The 23500-nt window shown below is 42.3% G+C and overlaps 1 protein-coding gene across 6 annotated transcripts in view; it reads right to left on the reverse strand.

Moving 5' to 3' along the window:
• Positions 1-1329: 1329 nt before the first annotated feature.
• Positions 1330-23500, reverse strand: part of Alk (Anaplastic lymphoma kinase) — a 72125-nt gene continuing 49954 nt past the window's right edge. For 5 of the 6 annotated variants that reach the window (XM_065235688.1, XM_065235689.1, XM_065235687.1 and 2 more), the window contains exons 3-17: positions 17226-17834; positions 6677-6755; positions 6447-6605; positions 6226-6383; positions 5985-6151; positions 5734-5921; positions 5504-5669; positions 5142-5439; positions 4484-5084; positions 4319-4417; positions 4045-4252; positions 3767-3982; positions 3632-3701; positions 2635-3561; positions 1330-2578 (exon numbers count right to left, since the gene is read on the reverse strand). In XM_065235688.1, the coding sequence (XP_065091760.1) occupies positions 2063-2578; positions 2635-3561; positions 3632-3701; positions 3767-3982; positions 4045-4252; positions 4319-4417; positions 4484-5084; positions 5142-5439; positions 5504-5669; positions 5734-5921; positions 5985-6151; positions 6226-6383; positions 6447-6605; positions 6677-6755; positions 17226-17834 (4461 nt within the window). In that variant the 3' untranslated portion in view covers positions 1330-2062. The remainder of the gene's footprint in view (positions 2579-2634; positions 3562-3631; positions 3702-3766; positions 3983-4044; positions 4253-4318; positions 4418-4483; positions 5085-5141; positions 5440-5503; positions 5670-5733; positions 5922-5984; positions 6152-6225; positions 6384-6446; positions 6606-6676; positions 6756-17225; positions 17835-23500) is intronic. The other variant, XM_065235692.1, reaches the window with a different exon arrangement.

The raw sequence follows: 23500 nt of genomic DNA on the forward strand, positions 1-23500 counted from the left end.
ACCATTGCTTACAACCCCATAGGGCTGTCCATTGTAGTTTTTATAATAATTCTCTAGCCAAAGCGAATGCTTCATAGTGTTGAATCCTAAAATGTTATCCATGTTCAACAGCCATGATTTTTTTAAATCTGAAATCAGTGAAATACGCAATATTTAAAGTACAATGTCTTGCAAGGTTCAAAAACGCAAAGAACTGGCCTAGGCTCATAATATTAATAATGTTGACATGCAACAAAATTTTAGGCGAGTATTCAAATTTTCGTAGATTTTATTGTTTTTGAAAATAATTTCCAAGCTCAATCTATCAATGTGGCCCAGTGTTTTATTAATAAAGTATGTGTAACTTAGATACATTTCACAATTCTGAGACTTCCAAGAATATTTCAAATTTTGGACTTCATAAAATTATCTTAATTATGGAGCATACATTAATAATTTGTAGCGATCTTGAAACCAAATACATTTTCTAAATACAGAAACTCATCAGACCCGTCACCTGAATTCACTGAACACTCCAAAAGATTCTAGGCTAGACTCCGATCGAGGCACAGAATTCAACATATCTTCGATATCCGGAATTTCCCTTGGAAGTCTTCTGCAATCTCCAAATCGTCGAATTTGCCATTTAATCAATAGAATTAAATCGGCCATCGTGGAGAACTGCCAGGGACTTTAAGGATAAATTATGTGTCACATTATGCAACGAATCTAAAAGATGCCATCCTGGATAACTGTGCATTGGACTTCAAGGAATTTCTAGGAGACTTTTTCCCAGAGGAGTACGAGGCTCAAAGTTCCGTAGACCCACTTCCAAGTAGCTTGAAAGCTTCCCTACCTGGCAGCCAACATATTTTGGATTTGTCTTGCAAGTTACTTAGCCAAAAAAGTGCGCTAAAGCTAGCTGCAGAGGGCTTCGGACGTTCTCCAGAAATCCTCCAGACGATTGAACACGTCCACAAAGTTTTCCGGACCGATTCCCGTAAGACACTGTTCGAAAAATGTTTATCTTCCGTACAAACAGTACAGTGTTGAGAAATAAATAATACCATACAATCAACTCTCAATCTCTCCAATGTAAGCATTACAAGCTGTGATATCGTTGCTCCAAATGTCAAGCTAAGAAAACGCAACAGCTACGATTATCACTAAACTGTGGAGTCTGGCATGGCAGAAGAGCACACTTCCTAAGAACTTCAAGATTAAGGCGTAATTGCTTTTGTAAACAAACACTTCATTTGACGATTTCTCGCGAATTAAAGCTCAATCTAAAAAACTAACAACACAATCAGGTAGATGAATAGTTCCTCTTTCATTTGGGACAGTTTGTTCACGAGATTGTTCTTTTATTCGCGAGAAATCAGCGATTCACATGTTTGTTTACAAAAGCAATTACGCCCAAATCTTAAAGTTCTCCGGACTTTTGTATCTCTTTAAAAAAAAACGATGTGCAACGGAATCAATGTTGCGTCGAGTCAACTCTCAGCTGCTATTTCACATGTGATAAGTAGTCTCGCAGTATCAAAGGAGCTTGTAAAATCAATATCAAACATAACATTTTGATCCAAAATATCAAGTGTGATATTAAGAGCGTATGAGAGCAAAAAATTATCATTTATCAAATGGTAATGCCATCACTGATCCCGATATCGCGAAATCAATCTTGCCGACAATGCCTCGAGAATGTTTCAGGAGACTAACAAAAGAGATCTCAAGCCCAATAAAATTTGGCATTCATTTGACGATTCGTTCGCAAGACAAACTGTCAACTTTGGCAGATCCACAGATCTTTCGAGGATAGTCCAGAACAATGTTCAGGACATTGAGGATTTTTCCAAAGGGCATACAGAGAAAGTGCACGACTTCTAGGGTAAGTAAATGGGAACTTTAGCAATTACCAAGCGATTATTTGAACTCAATTAAAGCAAGATCCAAAATACGAGAGTTTGACGACTTAACGATATCCAGTCACCACTATTCGCCAACTTTCCAGGCAACTGAACGTCCCAGAAACACTTTGCCTTCCCCGTGCGCTTACATTCATTTAACAATCTCAGCCGCCACCTTAGCAACTGATCTCCGAGTGGTTCTCATTGTTGATGTACCGATCGCTGAACGTCTGGATGGTGAAGGCCGACGGCCGGTTGTCGCTCTTGTCACTTCCGCTACTATTACTGTGATGGTGATTGGCACCACCAATAACACCTACTCCGCCTCCATTGCCCCTTCCTCCGGCAAGCTTCTCCCCGATGTCCCCGTTGCTCAGAGCATTCGCATTGATCATCCGAATGTTGGCATACGAGGTACCTCCTACGCCCGTCTGCTGCTTGTTCAACGTCGACGGATCCAACGTTATCGGCGGCGGTATACTGTTGAGCAGCTTGGCCGTTTCGATCTGATCCACCGACGATTGCGATGACATCACGCCATTACCATTCGGGGTCATGTTTAATCCGTTGCAGTGTGTTACCATTCCATTCAAGGGTCCGTGTGGGTTTGTCATCGGTGTGCTGAACGAAATGGGCGGTTGTATACTGGTTGGTGTCTGCTGCGGAGTGTCCAGGGATATCAGTTTATCGACCTGAAATTTTGGGAAGAAGTTAGTGATTGCTACGGAGGACAGTAATAAAAACTTACCACTGGACAAGGAACCTCCAGAGGTCCGTTTTCGTTGACCAACATGATAGGATCCTGGGTTGTCATTGTAGCAGCCGAAGTCACTACAGTTGGGTGCTCCCGGATGAAGGAAGTTTCCCAACATTTACCCTCCTGGGGTTGTGACTGAGGACCATTCATAATCCTCGGCGAAGCAATCTTCGGAGCAGTGCAAGTGACCATGGCGTCCGAAATGGTTATACCAGTCGCCTCACTGAGTAACCGTTCAGCTACGCTTCGCGGTCCCGGAAGTGGTATAAGGTAATCGGACGAGTTTGGCACCTGTAGACAGAAATCATCGTTTCCGGGTGGTCGCATTATAGTCGTGTCTCGTTCGTTAGATGGTTGCCGGAAGAAGCTTGGTAGTGGAGCGTTCATCACCTCCGGGTCCTGGGTACTGGTCGTCAGTCGTTCCAGAAGGTTTGAGAACGTGGGTCGCTCCTCCGGTGTAGGGTTCCAGCAGTCAGCCATTATGCGGTAGATGGCAATCGGACAGCCTGGAGGTGCATCGAGCCGACCTCCGCCGGTGACTAGTTGCATCACATCACGGTTCGGAAGTCCGGTGTACGGCATCAGACCCAAACTGAAGACCTCCCACAGTAGCACACCGAACGACCATACATCAGTCTTTGAGGTGAAGATACCATCCAGGAAAGCTTCCGGAGGCATCCACTTGATCGGTAGCATCGCTTTGCCACCTTTCCGGTAGTAATCGGACCGGTAGATGTCACGAGCCATTCCAAAGTCGGCAATCTTGACGACCCGGCCGGGACCCTTACTGCTGAGCAGACAATTCCTAGCGGCAATATCACGATGGATGAAGCGTTTGCTTTCCATATAACGGCAGCCCTTGGCCACATCAAGGGCGCAGAAGATCAGATCCTTCATCGTGAGAGCAGATGGACGTTCCTGCGGGGTAGAAAAATAAACCGTTATTGAAATCAGTTCTCCTACAGGCACTCATGAGTATGGTTCTTACAGGTTTGTTTCGACCTTCCCGAAGGAAGTTCTTGAGATCGCCACCAGCAAGCAACTCCAGTACGATGAATCTACGACGAGGAGATCGATTAGTAATCAAAACGAAACCATTGTAGTTTGCAGTTAGATAACGAACCTCGGGTGTCGATCGAAGCAGACACCTATCAGGTGAACGATGTTTGGATGGTTGAACTTAGCCATGATGGCCGCCTCCATGAGGAAATCTGACTCTGCCTGCCCGGTTGACATTTCCGGGAGGGTTTTTACCGCCACTGGCATCTCGACCGCATCTCCATCTCGGTGTCGATACAGCCCTTGGTAGACCTCTCCGAATGCTCCCTGTCCGAGGGCCCTGAAAATATAAATCAATCGATTGTCGATGAGACCTCCCTCTGGCTACTGCAGACAACTCACTTAACCAGCCGCAAGCTCTCACGTGCCACCTGGGGCAAGCTCTTGACATCGACGTTTCCATTTAGAATGCCATCACAACCGTAGTTAGGATTGAAGTTGGTCAGTCCCGTATCGTCCGCGGTGCTGCGTAGCCGACTCAGCTGCAGATCCTGCTCGAGGAGCATCTTGTGCCGAAGGGCGGCTTGACGTTTACGTTGATAGCGGTTATCTGAGGGGAGGAAGTGATGCTATGAGGACCCGTTTCGATGGCAGTCGAGACAAGGGCGGTACTTACATAAAATGAGTATTAGACTAGCCAGTGCTGCACATAAAATTATCACAACGACGACAAAGAACATGATTAGGTACTTCATTTCTAGAGTTTCAGTGTGTACTGTAAAGAAGAAAACAGACAATTACAACGAATTTCCAGAAAATTAGATCCTTCGGCTCAACTCACATTCACAAGCAGTATAGTTATCAGGTTTAAGCGTCCACCCATCCGGACAGATACATCCAACCATGGAACGGTATTCATCGAGCGCCACACATCGGTAATCGCATCCACAGCCCTGAATGGCCGGTATAATCAGCACCGAGCCGTGACCACTGTTTGCCCCAGAATGTTCGATAGACAGCTCCGGGACGTTCCTTTTGGAAGCCAGGAACGAGCTACCGCCCTGTCCGTTGGTAGAGTTGATCATTGTATCTCCCCCGGAAAAACCTCCTCCACCACCACCGGTATCGCATCCCCCTCCACCTCCACCGAAACCACCTTGCCCGTGGGTTCCTCGTGGGGGATAGCAAGATATCCCTCCACGACCACCTTCCAACAACGAAGCTCCGTAGGTGGCCTCCAATGCCATGTCTGCTTGCGCTCGCCAACCTCCTCCTGGGCCAGAATGGCGTGCCGCATCCGAATGAGCCGTACCAGATACGTCCTTCTTCCCAGGAATGAACCTTTTACCATGTTGTATGTCTTCGTCCAGGTAGCGACCTACGCCAAGGCCACCACCTCCACCAGCTACCAACAATGGTACGGCAGTGTTGGCGGAGTTGAGCTGCAACCATAAAGGTATTTATTAATTTAGGTTCAATTTTATGAATAACATACATACACCTACCAAAAACACATAGGTTCCTCCTCCACCTCCACCGGCACCGTCCTCAATCACCGTATTCTTCACTTGCTGCGTTTTGGAGAAGAAATGATCGCTCGCGAATTGTTTGTTCTTCGTCTCGCAACTTTCATCCTGCAGTCCAATCGATTTGATGCAAGCATGCTCTCCGCTCTGCCCCACCAAAATGTAGATTTCTTCATCCTTGTGCAGCTCCAGCACACTCAACACCATCGCACCCCGGGATGACCCAACTCCGCCCGAGCCTAGACCTCCTCCGGCACCCTTTGCAATGATCCTGCAATTAAATTAGAAACGGTATTCTAGGCTTCTTCCCCGAACTTGCTTTCATGAAAACTTACGTGTAGTACCCCTCGTTCGGCACCTTCCAAGCCTGGATTCCCTTGAACGGAAGGCTGTCAATCACGTGGATAGCATTCAATGCTTCAGTATTGTTGTAGGAAGCCAAACAATCGGCCGGAGTTGGACCATGCTGCCCATTGGCTCCACACGTATTCAGTTCAATATCTGTGAACGAGTTAGATTAGAATACAAGGCTCATCCCCCAATTCATATAATGCTCAATACTTACAGGACTTCCCGACAAAGTCTTTATGAGGTTGTTTGACCCCTCCGATTCGTGGATCCCAGTAGTTGTACCCCTGTAGGTCTTCGGCCGGTATGTTGAGCCCGAAGCATTCCGGACTTAGTGAAAAGTCATCGATGGCAACGTCCGAGTAGATTCGCATACCCATGCGAGCTTCAAACTGTAGGTAATATCTAAAACAAAAAATTGATGATCAGAAAGATTCTTTCACGTCAATCACTACTCATTAGCCGCACTTGGTAGTGATGTTCGGCAGAACTATGTCCACCCTCATCCATACATCGCCGAGATTCTTCGAACTCCACCACAGAGTGGTGGTCACATTTTCCTTCTCTTTGATTTCGACACTGGAGAGGTTGATACTTCCTGAGTTCATACCGAACTGATGGACGTAAAAGCGGACCTGATTTCGAACGAAAGCACAAATGTTTAGAATACGATTTCTCGTAAGGATGGGACTCAAACAGTCCGACTCACCACACAAGAGTTCCGAAACGGCGAGGAAATATTCGTGTGCACTAGAGGAGGTGGGTTGAAGATGACGCTGTTCATGATTGCGTTGCTAGCTAAGCCTACCAGTGCTTTCTTCTCGCTATCGTTGGCATGTTGGTTCATGTTGACGAACATGTAGTATCCTGAAAAGTTTAGAAATCGTTAAAGAAAGTCTTTGGGATATTTCAAGAGAACGTTGACTCTACCAGTAGTATTCTCCCAGTGGGTATGATCGGATTCCGGTCCAGTCTTGTCGGTTGGCGTAGGACCCGAGTGGCGGGCCCACGAAAGGATAGCATTGCCGTAGTTTTGCCATCCACACCAGCCCGTTTCAAAATCACAGCGGCCTCCGAATGGAATTTTGTCTGGATGGGAGATTGAGATGTTACCGAATGCGAATTAAGAGTTCGTAGATATTTATGATTATGATACTCACCACAGTTGAGAGTTTCATCTTCTGCCTCGTCACAGTCAACGGTGATGTCGCAGATTGCCGTCTTGATACAAACTGCAACCTGTAATTCATAAAGAAGGAACATTATTGATGTGGTTTATACACACTAATTCAGTCAGGAAGGTTTTACTGGGTTTTTGTTTTGCGGAACTGTTCAGTAAGGGTTTATAAATCTGTGGGAAATTCAAAAGTATGAACATTTATTTAGAACTTGTACAGACTTAGTTCTGTTAATCTTATATAATGATAGAAAATAGGCATGTTTGAAGGTATTTTGAATCAACAACTTATCCACCTTTTTTAGTCGTAGACTAATGAAATTATGCTCAGGTTACGCTGTAGAACTTCATAGATCATGAGGAAACTTCGTATTTTTTTTTGAAACTTCGTAGAAGTTCTGGAGTTTTTCTAGGAGTGTATCAAATTGTATAACTCAGCGAACTTCATAGAGCTTCCGTGAACTTCTTAGAGCTTCGAGCAAGTCTTGAAGAAGTTCAGAGAACTTTGTTAAACTTCATCATGCGTTGAAAAAATTTTAGCGAAATTTGTAGAATATCTGGGAACATCGTTGAAATTCAGCGATTTTATTAAACTTCACTTCGTAAAATTTCAGGGACTTTGGAATATATGTATATACCGCTTGGAAAACCGACTTTCGATCTGAGGTCTGGAGGGCCAAGTGGAATGTAACAATCGACTCAGCTCGATGGGATCGAAAAATGTCTGTGTGTGAGTGTAGGTATGTATCGAAATGTTGCATCTCAGTGTTCTCGGTAACCACTTCACCGAATCGGAAGCAAAAACACAAACAAATTAAAGGTATTATGGTCCAAAACGCAGCATTTTTTGATTTCAAATGGGTCAACTGTTTCCAGAGATATGGCAGGAACATGTTCCGTTAAAAACGGGCCTTAATACTAGAAGTGATCTGAAACGTGCCAATCACGTCATGCGAAACCTCAAATCACATGTGAATTCGAAAGCAGTGGCCACATTGAGTGCCCAGGACCCCGTTGGCCACATCCGGATATGGTCTCGGGGATTTGCAACGGAAGGCTTGAAAGAAACGGCTAGCTCAACACTCTCTTAACCTCTGGCCGGCTACCCACGTACTATCGGTAGACTCGTCGGGGGACAAGGTGGATCAATCACAAAACGAACAATAACTGGAAACCGACTTTCATGCACCTAGGGCTCAGAAATTTAGAAATAAGGAGACGTTCACATTCATTTTATCTTTTTTTGTTTTATTTAAATATACATGAAGGAAGGGAAAGGAGGGGACATAGGGTAAAGGAAACGATGCGGCCGTTCAGCTCCCGTTGACGTCATGCAAATGTAGCGAGAGAGAGAGAGTTCTTCTAGCGACATACCTATTGCTGGTTACTCGATGGTGGGATGCTCACGGAAGAGGGAGAAGCACATCGGCATCATGCACTGGCAAGCGGGGGCGGACCCGCCGGACCTCACCAAGCTGACACCTCCCTAGTGTCCGCTTCTCCGCTCCACAACCGTGTGTAGCCGACCGAAATAGCGTAGGGGTCTCGGCAGCTACCTGCACCCAGGATGGGGATTACGTCCGTGTGTTAAGGGCCCTTTGGCGCTTTCTCAGGGCCGAACGGGGATTAGTTCGGGCTTTCGTGACTCACGTGATACAATCTGGACCTCCTAGCACACTAGCGTTCACTTCGGCAAACGACGATCTTCACTATTCCCACGTGGCTCCGTTGTCTGACCGACAAGGGCGGTTCACAGAGAATCTTCTGATTGTCCCACGTTGACTTCCGAATTCTAGCTCTTCAATAGCCGACTTTCCTCAACGAGCGGGCAAAATCTCGAGCGACGGCGTTACCGGGTTAGAACGGGCAATCTGGTGACCACCAAGGCTCTGAAGATACCCGTCTCCCGACCGAGGAGGCCGTGATATGGCGTGTAGATGACACCGAGAAACGTGCCAAACCGTGACACTTGTCTTCGCTGGTTTAACCAGAGTCTCACTCGCGCACCGTGCAAATCACCACACACTCCACGAAACGTATCGGTCCTTAGTGGGATTATTAAGATTCACCGCGTGTACGAACGGTAAAATTTTCTTCCAAGATGGCTTCGATAAGGGTATCCAAAATCACTTTTTGCGACGATCTCCGCGTACGTCCGTCTTCGGTCATAGTTCCGTACACTCTGCTCTTCGCTGATCCTCAACATTTCTTTCATCCCATCCTCTCCTTTACGAACTCTCCCTCTCAACTCTCTTTCTCTCTCTCTTTCGCCGGTTGGCTTCCGGAAATGGGAAAACGTATCCCATTTCTCTCCATCGGAGATGTGAAGGGTGCACGTAATTTGCACACGGTGGGCTTATTAGTATATATATTGTTGTAATAATTTTAGTGCGGAACTTTGCCGTCTTGTTTTATTTATTTACATCAATGATCATTGGACAAATTACGCAAGCGCGGTTAAGATTGGTCCAATGATATTTTTTTCCGTTTGTTGGTTTTCGATAACATCTAGCTACATGCAAAGCTTTACATCAACTTAATATGGGGCTGGGTAACGAATTAAATAGGTGAAAGATTTTATGTTAAACACAAATGAACAAAAGTGGTTTGAATATAGGTATCTATGTATGTATATAATGCAAATATGGGTATTTAAGTAATGTTGAGCCTTCCTATGGCAAACAATTAAGTAGAAATCTAGCTTCCTATAAATTAAATTTTGTGTATTGCAAAGCTGTACAATCCAATCGGCTTAAAAGCCATTGTTAGAGGTGATTGACCGGTAACAGGCTGAAACTCGTAAGGCTGAAAAGTATATGCGACAAACATAAGGCTGAATATACAAAAGGCTGAAACTAATGGTCAGATTGCTTTCATGTCTTCGCATCCCCAGTAATAATAATTGTTATGATGACTATCTACAAGACCCTCATTAGACCGGTGGTCCTCTACGGCCACGAAACCTGGACTAAGCTCGTGGAGGACCAACGCGGCCTTGGTGTTTTTGAACGGAAGGTGTTGCGTACCACCTACGGTGGAGTGCAGATGGATGACGGAACGTGGAGGAGATGAATGAACCACGAAATGAACCAGCTGCTGGGAGAACCATCTATCGTCCACACTATAAAAAAAATGGGCGACTACGGTTGGTTTGGCACGTCGCAAGAATGTCTGACGAGGATTCAGTGAAAATAGTTCTCGAAAGTGACCCAATAGGAACAAGAAGAAGAGGCATGCAGCGGGATAGGTGGATCGACCAAGTAGAAGACGACCTGCGGACCTTTCACAGAATACGAGGTTAGCGACGCGTGGTCATGGATCTAGTAAAGTGACTTCGGACAGCAGAGGACATCAGGGCCTTAGACTCCCGAGCAGAGCTGTCTTGCATCAACGAAGAGAGAGCAAAGTCAGTGATGAAAAATATTGTATTACTATCTTCGTCGCACTTCAAGCAGCGCATGACAAATTCCGTATGAAGACAGTCCTCTTTCATTTACGTCGTGAAAAAAAAACTAGCTCAGTACGTTCTCTCTCTCTTCACGGTAAGAAAAAAATACTCAAAATTAAGTTTAAAAAACTCAACGTTGGGTTCTATCATTTAAGGTCCGCCGTTGAGTGAATCAGAAAAGCGGCGTTGATTAAAATTTACTCAACTATTGAGTAATAATAAATAAACTCAAACATAAGTTTATTTTCATTGAGGTTGCTCTTATGCGCCTTTAACCATTTAATTTTCACAAGCGTTGATAGACGAGTGGTCAACACACGGGCCCCGTAATCTCAACGTCCATGGTTCGGTTCCAGTCTGCTCCGTCTTATTATTTGGTCAACGTGGATTCATGATCAGGATTACTCAAAATTGAGTTTTCTTCTTTAACTTAATTTTACCTAGCCCCACGGAAGCCACGAGATGAGTGAAAGGAACTCAATTTTGGGCACTTTTTCTTACCGTGTTAGATCTGTCGGTTACTCGGAGAGGATTAAAAACTGCACGTTTTAGTCAGCCGTTCCGTATTGTTTTACAAAAAAAATGATGATCGTTGGAAGCAACACAAAAAACTTAAAATGGGTACAAAACGGATTCGAACCACTAACGTTGAGATTAACAGACTTGTGTCTTTACCACTGGTCTATCAACGCTTAGGAGAATGGAAAGGCTAAAGGAAAACAAGAAGCGCTCATAGTGTGGTTACTAGCCTGGTTCGACGGTATTTACTTCTTTTTGTCCATGCATGATACAAAAAAGAGAAGTGAAGGTAAAAGATGCGATAGGATTTGTTCAAAGAGATTACTGTCGGCTTCTCTTCATTTCTCTGTATGGAAATGATGGTTTTTGTACCACGACAATTTATTTTTCGTTTTCGTCAAACGTCACTGACCAAACTGCCAACTCTGCTCCCAAGTAACATTGCAGGTTTTATCGTGGTTTTATAGCATTCTACAAGTCTAAATCATGGTTTACAGAACCCTCATAAAACCAAAATAGTTACTTCAGCTGATTGGTAAGGTAAGGTAAGTACAGTCAAGACTCCTATAGTACGGATTCGTTCTTGCCGGATTCCTATAGTACTGTTGCCACTGGATTCCTATAATACGGTAGATCCGGCATTAACGAATACACGTACCATATGGGATTTGAGCTAATTGGAACACTGAACACAGATTGTACGGCAATTTAAAGAGATAACATCTCGATCTCTTTGGAGAAGTTGTTAAGCAGAAAGCTGGCCACCTTTTGGGAAGAGTCAGTTTCCTGTAGGTCACAAGTCGGGTTCTGTGGAAGATCGGAACATCCGTAAAATTTAAAATTGATCCTAGAGCTCCGTGTTTTTGTTATCCACCACTCATAGTCAGCTTATCAGAATGAATTCGGAGTTGTGACCAGAAAATTGACGCTGGGTACCATGGGGTGGTCCTCAGAAGATCCGGAACATCCGTAAAAGAGATCAATTAATGAATTAAATCCTCAGCTCAGTGGTTTCATCGTAACCTCTTAAAGACGTCTTATGAGAATGAATTCAGAGTTGTTACTGGAATAAGAACGCACGGGACAACAGGATGGTGCTCGGAAAGATCCGGAACATCCGTAAAAGTGGTCAATTCATGAAGCTGTTCCTAGAGCTCCGTGTTTTTTTATACCACTCATAGACATCTTATCAGAATGAATTCGGAGTTGTGACCAAGAAATTGACACTGGGGACTACGGGATGGTCCATCGGAAGATCCGGAACATCCGTAAAAGAAGTCAATTCATGTATCAACTCCTAGAGCTCAGTTGTTTCTTCGAATGAATACGGAGTTGTGGCTAGGGTGGGATGGTCCACTGGAAGATCCGGAACATCTGTAAAAGTGGTCAATTAATGAAACTGATCCTACACACTTAGATTATTTTACAGGAGTCAGTATTTCTTTACTGGGTTTTTGAATTTCTGAAAAAGTCGGAAAAAATTCAAATGACCGTTATCCATAAGGAATCAATGAAATCGACCAATTTTATTTGCTATCAATAAATGGGGTTAACAGAAGTAAGCCTGTACTAGTTTGGAATAAATTTTCTAATGTTTGAATTTTACACAGATTTTTAAACTTTTATCAAACAGTTCCGCAAAAACCCAGTAATACGTTACTGACTGGATTAGTGTGTAGAGCTCCGTGTTTTTTTTTCGGAAACCACTTATGGGCTGTTCATAAACTACGTAGACCGATTTTTAGAGGTTTTTGACCCCTCCCCCTCTTCCCTCGCGTAGACAATCGTCCATACAATTGTTTGGTAATTTTTATGATCCGTAGACTTATATAAACCCTCCCCCCACCACTTAAAGAGTCTACGTAATTTATGAACAGCCCCTTATAGACATTTTATCAGAATTAATTCGGAGTTGTGACCAGAAAATTGACACTGGGGACTACGGAATGGTTAACCGGAAAATCCGGATCATCCGTAAAAGAGGTCAGTTCATGAATCAAATCCTAGAGCTCAGTAGTTTCTTCGAATGAATTCGGAGTTGTGGCTAGGGTGGGATGGTCCACCGGAAGATCAGGAACATCTGTAAAAGTGGTCAATTAATGAAACTGATCTTAGACCTCCGTGTTTTTTTTTCGAAACTACTTAGGGGCTGTTCATGAACTACGTAGACCAATTTTTAGAGGTATTTGACCCCCCTCTCCGTCCGCGTAGAAAATCGTGCATACAATGGTTTGGAAATATGTATGGACCGTAAACATATATCAACCCTCCCCCCACCACCTAAAGAGTCTAAGTAATTTATGAACAGCCCCTTATAGACATCTTATCAGAATGAATTCGGAGTTGTGACCAGAAAATTGACACTGGGGACTACGGAATGGTTCACCGGAAAATCCGGAACATCCGTAAAAGTGATAAATTCATTACACTGATCCTAAAACTCCTGGGTTTTTATGGAACCACTCATAGACGTCTTATCAGAATGAATTTGAAGTTGTTACCAGCAGTGCTGCAAAATCTCGACAATACACGGTGATATTGACAATTCTGCTTTGTTCACTAATTTGAGCTAACAGTCATAGTGAAGGCAAACCATGTCAGTTGTCATACGACAATGCTGTCAGTGACGAACATGTGTAGTTTTTTTATAAACTAAATTTGTAACGAAATTAAATGACTTCAGCAACACAATTACATGGAGCCGTTAAAGTGAACAAGTATCTACGTCCTGAACTGCTTGGATAACAATAATGTGACACAGAATGCACGAAATTACACTTGTTGAGATTTTGACGAAGATTTTTTAGAGGAGCAAGTCTGTCAGTGACTTTGTGAAAAACAATTTTGTCAATATCGTGCGAAAGACTGTCAATGATAATGACAAATCGCTGCACTGGTTACCAGAATATGGACTCTGGAGACTAAGGGATGGTCCACCGAAAGTTCCGGAACATCCGTAAAAGAGGTCAATTCATGAAACTGATCCTAGAGCACCACGGTTTTCTTGAAACCACTCATAGACGTCTTATCAGAAAGAATCTGGGAGTTGTGACTGGAATATGGACTCTGGGAACTACGGGATGGTCCACCGAAAAATCTAGAATATGCGTAAAAGTGGTCAATTCATGAAACTGATCCAAGAACTCCGTGGTTTTCTCGAATCTTTCGAAGAAGTCTTATCAGAATAAATTTGAAGTTGTGATCAGAATATGGACGCTGGGCTCCACGTAGGGCTACACTGAAAGATCTGGACATCAGTAAGAGTAGTAAATTCTTGAAACTGTGCCTAGAACTCCGCGGTTTCTACGACACAACTCATAGATGTCTTATCATTATGAATTGGAAGTTGTGATCCGAACATGGATTCTGAGGACTACGGGATCGTCCATCGGAAGATCCGTAACATCGGTTAAAGTTGTCAATTAATTAAACCGATCCTAGAACTTCGTGTTTTTTTTTTTGAAACCACGCATAGAAGTCTTATCACAATTAATTCGGAGTTGTGACCGAAATATGGATCCTGGGGACCACGGGATAGTCCACTGGAAGGCCCGGAACATTTGTAAAAGTGGTCAACTCAAGAAACTGATCCTAGTGCTCGGTAGTTTTTTCGAAACATCTTAAAGACGTTTATCAGAATGAATTAAGAGTTGTGACCGGAATAAGAACACACTGGATAACACGATGAGCGGCGCCGTGGTAAACGTGATTACCTCTCACCACAGCAGGCCTGGTTTCAATCCCAGTTGGCGCTGCCGGAATGTTCTGAAGGCATATCATATCTGATCATGCCTTCCTTCGGAAGGGAAGTAAAGCCATTGGTCCCGGGTTCATGAGTCGATAGGTAGGGTCTAGGCGTGGTGCTCAGCACGAAAAACAAGATCGGTGGAAAACAAATCAAGGAAAAAAAAAAGAAAAAAAAAAGATAGCAAAGATAGAAAGATCCGGAACATCCGTAAAAGTGGTCAATACATGAAAGTGATCCTAGAGCTCTCATCCTGAATAACATTACTAGAGACAGCAACCTTCTTTCTAGTCGAAACACTGAAAGCGAAACTAATTCAGAGAGTGAGTCACTTTTACTAATTCGTAAGGATAAATTTCCAAAAGCGTAGGTCAGTCAGCGCATGAGTAACTCACTCTCTCAATAAGATTTGTTTTCAGTGAATGTAGACTACTTAAGCTAGCCGTTTGAATCAAATGACACTAGTGCTGCATGGTAAGTGAGTTCTGAACTGAGAAGCCAATCATGCGATAGGTCTTGCATAATCACTGAATACAGAAACCTGCTTTCTGTCCGTACTGACAAGTTAAAACATGGAATTTTGATGCAAATTGCACACTAAGCTTGACCATCCAGTAGGCCTCATGCATTCCGAATTACTTTTTTCTAGCCGACATGACAAGCTACACTGAAAACAAATCTTACTCAGAGAGTGAGTCACTAAATTTCAAAAAAATTCTAAAAGCGTAGGTTACTCATGCGCTGAATGATCAACGTTATTAGAAAATTTCCCATACGAATGAGTAAAATTTATTCACAAGTGAGTAAAAGTTACTCATTCTCTGAGTTAGTTTCGTTTTCAGTGCACAACGCAACGAACGCCCTTTTTACAGTACTCGGCAGTCAAACGATGATGTTCTACGGTTTCCTTACTTAAGCGTTTAGATTAGCATTCTAAGCTCCATTTTTTTTCTGTATTTTGCTGATGTAGATCAATGAATAGAAAAAAAGCAAAGGAAATAAATGGCATTCAGTATTGAGTGGTACCGACTCGACTCTCTGTTCTCTCGATAGTCATAGCGAGCGAGCACGTGATTGGTTGATTACGGCTGAAAACTTTAATCAATTTTCAATAGTTAACCTTTGATAAACAGCTATCATCTTGTTACCAAAAAAATCTTACATTCAATCTGATTAACATGGCGAAATTAAAATTGAATTTCGTTCATAAATTAACATGTTATAAGCGTTCAAAACCTGACAAGTTTTCAAGCATGAAAAAAATCATTAGGTGCTGTTCATAAACTACGTAGACAGTTTTTTTGGGATTATTGACCCCCTCCCCCTACGTAGATAATTGTCCATATACATTTTTTTAATTTGTATGGGCCGTGGTTAAGTGTCAACCCCCCCCCCCCCTAAACTGTCTACGTAGTTTATGAACAGCCCCTTACTCTGACAATGATTTTGCCTGATTTTCCTGCACCGTGAAAATTGTCGAGGAAAACATTTTTCAGATTATATTTTTTGTTGATTTCAGAGATAATTTCCTTATTAATTTTCTACGCAACGTTTTTTCTACGATGATGAGTTATGAATTTTCAAAGTTCGTGATGTCCGGGGGAAAATCCGAAACATCAATTAAAATTTTCCCGGAAATTTAACCACCCCGAATGTTTGTTTCGCACATATAATCTGGAGGCAATCGGACCATATCCGAAAACAACTATGCCTTCATCAATATTTACCATTTTTTGCACAGAATCACATTTTGGAGTTCTGAATCAAACTGAGCATTTGCTCTACACGGGAAAAAGTCCGTTCCGAAATTCGTCAACCTCCAGTCACGATTTTCGGAACAAGTAAATTTTTCGTTTACGAAAGTACACCATGAATAAAAATCATGAAATCGTGAACATTGTACCACAAAATAAACGTAACGCCTGCAAAGGCAACAAAAGTCATAGAATCTTGAGCTCTGTTCGGAAAATCATGATCTAGGTAGTTCTGGAAAACTAGAAATACTCAGAGGGAGAGATCAGCAAGGAAAACAAAATACAATTCGGCAGCATGGATTTGTATCTAAACTATCTTGTAACCCTTGCTAAAACTTAGCATTTCACATGACTTTTACTTTTGATTCGATTTACGTGTAAATTAATATTTGATTGCATCACAATAATTTGCTCATTTTTTGGTGCCATTAATTAACCAACTAAGATCAATTAATCAACAGAGCTAGAATATTGCTTTTGATTCCAAAAACTAGTTGAATTTGAGAAGCACACAAAATATAAAGGTGATTGAATTTCTGTTCGATTGCAAAACTTTCAAATTTAATCTAGTAAGAATAAGAAATCCTCGGAAAAAATCTAATGGGAATGTTCGTATGGCTCAGATTTTAACAGTTCATTTGGCTCAAAACATTCTCTCCGCTCATCTCTCCTTCTACACTGTACCAAACCACCGTCCTCTGTTCGAATGAAACCTCAGACCATTCAAATCGAAACATCGAAATCGCCTTTTCGAATGAAAGCTGCAACCGGATGACGGTTGTTTTGAAATCAGATGATTTTCCTCTCGAATACAGGATGAACATTGTTATGAAAAGGCATAGGGCCTTCAGTTGGAATGCGTAATGCTCTCTGCAGAATGGTAATCATCTTAAATTGAAATTAATTTGGTATTGGCTCAGCCTCCTAACACAAATCATTCAAAACGATGATGTAAATAATTCTATCGAACGTCATTTTTTGCTCTGAGCAGACAAACGAGGTGGAAGCATAGCCATCGCTATCAGAGGTGGTAAGTAGTGTGTAATATACAACAAACAATACTCACCTTATTGGCCGTGCACCGAACCTGCGAAGAGCTACAATTGTCCGTACTCATCGCATCCGGGAAGCAGTTCACCATCTTCAAGTTATCGATGCTGACGTGCCCTCTGGCCCGTGCACCGAGATGATTGGGAACCACTTCGAAGAGGATCTGAAAATCTTTCGATATCCTATCGATCCGGAACGTAAACAGCTGCCACTTCCGCAAATCATTTCCCGTAAACTCAGCCGGTACCCAAGAGGGATCCTGGTTCCCGTTCGTCTCAATCACTATCCGCAGACTGCCGTGGCCCATTGAGCTCTGATGGGCCATCACTTCGAGGAAGCAGTTTTCCCGTGTGGCACCAAAGACCGGAGACGTCAGAATGTGCTGTGTACTGTTCGTCGTCAGCCGTAAGTGGAGGAAATGTCCATACGCATCACCCAGCACATCCGCGCTCGGACCCGGCATCATGCCAGTCCGATTGGAGGCCGTAAGGTTTGCTCCGGTTACCACCTGAAAGGTATTTGGCTGGTTTTCGTCCACCTTCCACGCGCACTCGGTTTCAAAGTTGCACTTCACTCCCAGGATGTCGTCCATTTCCATACGCTGGATCGGTTCATTGGTGTATTTCTGAAAAGAGATGAGAGTGAATTGATTAGTATTGGATAACCTAATGCACCGTGAAATATAGGAGGTTAAACTAAATATGATACCAAAAACATGCTTTAATACTAAATATGGACGAGCTCGATCTAATATAATTCGATCAACAAAAGTTATTTTGCTTAAAATATTAGAAAACTAATAAAAATCAAAGAAAATCAGTTTTTTTTTATTAGGTGCCTTAGAAAATTCACACATAAATATATGTTTTCTATTTAATTATAAAAAAGATGTACTCTAAACAAAATTGAAAAGATATCTTTTTCGGTTTTTGAGTTCAAATTATATTCCGTAAATTTTCTTCAGGATGAAAAAAAATTTTTTTTTTAGACTTTCCAATATTTTTAGAACAATCAAAATGATTTTTTTCGGAGCGGTAAGCTTTCCCTTAAAAGGCCCATCTTCATTAGCTTCATAACATCCACGCTGGAACTTCACACTAGCTCTCAACTTTATCTTCTTCGAACACTTACTTCTTCTTATTCTTCGAGTTTCAAGCTTAATGCTTATCGCATTTTAGCTTATTGCGTGCTCTTAACGTCTCAACCTAGTGTTCTAAATGCACTTCCACAGTTATTAATTGAGAGCTTTCGATGCCTGTACCATTTTTGCATTATTATAATTGTGTGGCAAGTACAATCATACTCTAGATTTCCAACCCGAAAAATTCCTAGACCGGACAGGGAATCGAACCCAGCCACCCTGGGAATCGAACCCAGCATGGACTTGCTTTGTAGCTGTGCCTTTACCGACTGAGCTAAGGAAACCCTTACACAGTTGTTAATTGAATGCTTTCTACGCATATACCATTTTTGCATTAGTACTATTACTCATAATAAAGGGTGATACGGTCAAAATTTTGTCAAGGGAAAACGCGTGTAAATCGGTGAAATCGTTTATTTAAAAAATCAAATTAAATTTCTTTTTCAAGTTCAATTAGTATACAATTCAGGAAAAATATTCAGTTAGGCTTCCGCTTTTCCAAATCCGAATTGCCGGGCCTTACGCTTGACCCCTGCCATCAGATTTTGTACAGCCACCTTGTCCACCTTCTTCGCCGCAGAAAGCCAGTTTGCCTTGAACTGCTGCTCGCCCTTAGCAGTTTTTTTGGTCTTCTTTAGGTTCCGCTTGACAATAGCCCAGTATTTCTCAATTGGGCGGAGCTCTGGCGTGTTGGGAGGGTTCTTGTCCTTGGGAACCACCTGCACGTTGTTGGCGGCGTAACACTCCATGGCCTTTTTACCGTAATGGCAAGATGCCAAATCCGGCCAAAACAGTACGGAACAACCGTGTTTCTTCAGGAAAGGCAGCAGACGTTTATTCAAACACTCTTTCACGTAAATTTCTTGGTTGACAGTCCCGGAAGCTATGAAAATGCTGCTTTTCAAGCCACAGGTACAGATGGCTTGCCAAACCAGATATTTCTTTGCGAACTTTGACAGTTTCATGTGCTTGAAAACATCTGCTACCTTTCCCCTTCCTTTTGCCGTATAAAACTCCTGTCCCGGAAGCTGCTTGTAGTCGGCTTTGACGTAGGTTTCGTCGTCCATTACCACGCAGTCAAACTTCGTCAGCATCGTCGTGTACAGCCTCCGGGATCGCGCTTTGGCCGTCGTATTTTGTTTATCATCGCGATTTGGAGTCACTACCTTCTTGTAAGTCGATAGTTCGGCTCGTTTTTTGGCTCGATGCACGGTTGTAGACGATACACCCAGCTTATTTGCGGCATCTCGGAGAGAGAGGTTAGGGTTTCGCTTGAAACTACCGGCAACTCTCTTTGTCGTCTCAGCGGCTTCCGGTTTTCGATTTCCCCCCGATCCAGACTTCCTGGCTGTCGACAAACGTTCCCCAAACACTTTAATTACATTTGTAACGGTTGATTTGGCAACTTTTAGCGATTTTGCCAACTTTGCGTGCGATTTTGATACGCTGCTCTTCTTGCTTGGACGGCATTTTGACAACTGAAGAGTGAATTCCAAAATCAAAATAGGAGCAATATTCTACACACACACACCTTCAAAATGAGGGGTGTTCAGGTTTTTTAAATGCAAAATTGAAAGAAATACGTCAAGTTGATATTGACCAAATTTTGACCGTATCACCCTTTAGTTATAGTAAATTACTCAACATAATTTAAAAAAAATTAGTTTTAATAATTTTATATCTTGTAAGATTTCTATTTTGTGGAAGAAATTTCAGTTCGAAATCTTAATAAAAATAGCGATACGCGAGCGAAGCGAGTCCCATTTATGATAATTGTATATAACTCTTTATTTATTAAAGGTGTCGACAAGTAATGCAACGAAACAATTGCGTGTTTAAAAGTTCTAAACGCAACAACCTTGCTTAGAAATTTGAAATAAAAAAAAAATAAAAAACAAAAACTTAGTTGAAGATGCTAATTTCAAATAACAGACTGAAGTGGTAATTTTTATACGATAGATGAGGAGATGAAAGTATAGAATTGATAGTTCCGTTTAGAGTACGGCAGTGTGAAAATTGCATATAGAGAGTAGAAAGCGAGCTGGATGCCTTCCTTCAAATAACAACTGGAGTGCGGTAAAAATCGGTAGAACTGTTTCAAACACATCGTTGGTACATGAGCGGGTCGGCGATCATCTCTTTTTGCCAGTGGTGGCGGGGGAGGGGGACACCCCTCACCATCCCTCTCCAAAGGGGGAGTTTGGTAAAGAGAGATGATAAAACTGATTTGTACCTTCCTAAAAAAAGTTGTCTAGCTCGCTTTCTACTCTCTATATACAATTTTCACACTGCCGTACTCTAAACGGAACTATCAATTCTATACTTTCATCTCCTCATCTATCGTATAAAAATTACCACTTCAGTCTGTTATTTTGAAATTAGCATCTTCAACTATGTAAATCGTTGACTTCACGCAGTAATATTAAACATATAGTCAAAGAGCAAAAAACTGTTTTTTTAGAGATGCCCTAAATTGCTCTAAATCGCTCAATTCAAAAGATACAAAAAAGTTATCTGAAACAAAATTGCTTGAAATTAGATGTACTTTAACTTTCCTGAAGGTATTTTTTTCAATGATAATAAGAACCACTCTAGCATTAATTTACATCAAATTGAGGGCTTAACATTTAGGAAAAACTTTGTAGAAATTTCTGACGTTTCAATTTCAGGCTCCAAATGCATCTTTCCTGCTAAATTTCCAATGAAGAGTTTTTAGTTTATTTTTTGCCGTAGACTACGTTTTACGGGAAGGTACAGGGGGTAAATCAAAAATCTAAAATTGCGTCCGTCACGAAAAGGTGTTAGGTTTGGAATGCTCATAACTTTGTCATTTATAGATGTTATTCCAATGTTCCATAACAAACTTTTGAAAAATATTCAAATGAAAAGTGATAATTTCATCACTGTTTTCATGCAACAAACATTTTCTCCAAACCCAGTCGTCATAATAGAGAACCACTTGTTGTACATCGTTTTGCTAGAACCTGAAAAGTTGTCGTGCCTCCGCTCATGAGTCCCTGCTTGACCGTCAAGCAGTACAGTTCAGTTTTTGCTCGCTCTGCCGAGTTGTTCGAAAATTTCTAGTTTGTTTCAAACGTTCGCAGCTTTACCATAGAGGTCACTCTAAGACCAGAAGGTCCCGAAGAAACGTGCTTAACTTTTTAGCTCAGGTCTAGTACTCTCTTCGGTCCCAAGCAAGCTCTTCGGTTCATAGCGAATCAACACAAACATAGTGTAGTACTAGAATTTCGACTAGAATTGAAAGTTCTCTATGTTCTCTGCTTGTTTTCCGCTTTGTTAGTTTGTCCACTTCGATATGGAAAAATAGAACATAACCTGGAATCAAAGATTAGCACAAAAAACGTTGGAATTTTTCTAGGTGACCAATCATAAAACGACCGCATCAGTTCTCCATAAAGAGGCCATTGTAAGGCCCACCCCGAACGGCTGCCGTAGGCTTTACCAGTAGCCAGGGGCGTAGTCAGGGGTCCCTCTGACCCTTGTGAGTAGAAGAGAACAGTTTCAACATTAGCTATGTCTTTGCAAAGCTGGTTTATTCAACCTCCTCTCCTAGGCTAAATGCATAGAGGTAACTCTAAGACCAGAAGGTCCCAAAGAAACGAGCTAAACTTTTTGGCTCAGCTCTGGTACTATGTTCGGTCCCAATCTAATCGATGCACCCCTCGAAACATAGGAAAATCCACGAACCCCTCATTTTATCTGTCAAACTTTCATAGCAAATCAAAACAAACATCAACTAGAATGGGGTAAGTTAATCGATTTGCCTGGGGGCCAATAGGCTAGTCAAGTAGTGAGTCAATTTAAAATCGTTAGTTTCCAATTGATTGTTGCTAAATGCCCGCACCTTGGGCCTAACGCTACCCATCAAATCCTGTGCAACACTTGCGCCATCTTTCTTACACACTTTCCACTCTTTCTTCAAAGCCTTGTAGTTTTTGAAAACCTTCCCTGTTTTCCAGAGCTTGTCCTTCATAATCGCTCAGATTTTTTCTATTGGGTGAAGTTCTGGTGAGTTTGGCGGATTTCCCTCCTTCGGCACAAAAACAACATCGTTGGCTTCGTACCACTGCATCACCGGTTTTGCGTAATGGCCCAATGCCAGATCCGGCCAAAACAGAGTGTCGCCTTCGTGGGACCGGAGGAAGGACAGCAGTTGCTTCTGGAGGCATTCTTCTTTATATATTTGGCCGTTGATGGTGCCGGTCGTTATGTACGGCTTACTGAATTTTCCGCACGCACAGATTGCTTGCCTCACTAAGTACTTCTTGGCAAATTCATCGACTTTCTTCTTCCAAAACTTCTCCGGAACATCCAGGCGGGAGCTACCGACGAAAAAGTCCAGGCCAGGAATCTGTTTGGCATCCGCTTTAATGTACGTCTCGTCACGGTACAGCTTCATGGCGCGGGATTTGGCCACCGTATTCTGTTTATCGCTTCGGTTAGTCGCCTTCCCTTGAAGACATGAAGTCCATCCCGCTTCATTGTCTGCAGGACGAACCAGACGGAAGAATTGACCTTCTTGGCCACGTCCCGAATCGACAGATTCGGAATGCGCTTGAAGTAATCCCTCACCTTCCTTGCGTTCAAGGGGTCGGTCGTCTTTGCTTTTCTTCCGCCGCCAGCTCTGGGTCTCCTTGAACGATTTTACCACACATGGACATGGTCTAATTGTCGATTCCAAACTGTTTCGCGAGCCACCTGTGGGACTGGCCTGGATTTTCCACGACCGCTCCCAATTTTGTTTGTCGAAGCACTTCTTGCTTAGAACCCAAGTAACAATTCTGCAATCATTTGGCATCCACTCTGATTTATGATGGTTTTATTATGGAAATGAATAATCCATTTAGTTTAAATACAGCATTTCACAGTGTAAAACGTTCCTGCTTAGTAGTTCATCATTTCGCTGTTTTAAAAACCTTTTACAGTCTGGCAAGAAGTCAAAAACTGTCTTGTTTTAAAATTAAATTAAAAGTAGTTCTCAATCCCACCATAAAACTGTTCTAAAAATCAATCATAAACTTCATTAGCAATTTTTTATTAATGTCTTGATAAAATACTCTATAAACCAGTTCTATCATTATAAAAGCAATCATAAAACCATTCGGTTTTAAATGAGAGTAAAATGCGTA

This window comes from Ochlerotatus camptorhynchus, unplaced genomic scaffold (genome assembly GCF_037179485.1).
Source record: "Ochlerotatus camptorhynchus isolate MF236.1 unplaced genomic scaffold, CSIRO-AGI_Acam_v1.1 ptg000503l, whole genome shotgun sequence".
NCBI classification, from domain to species: Eukaryota; Metazoa; Arthropoda; class Insecta; order Diptera; family Culicidae; genus Ochlerotatus; species Ochlerotatus camptorhynchus.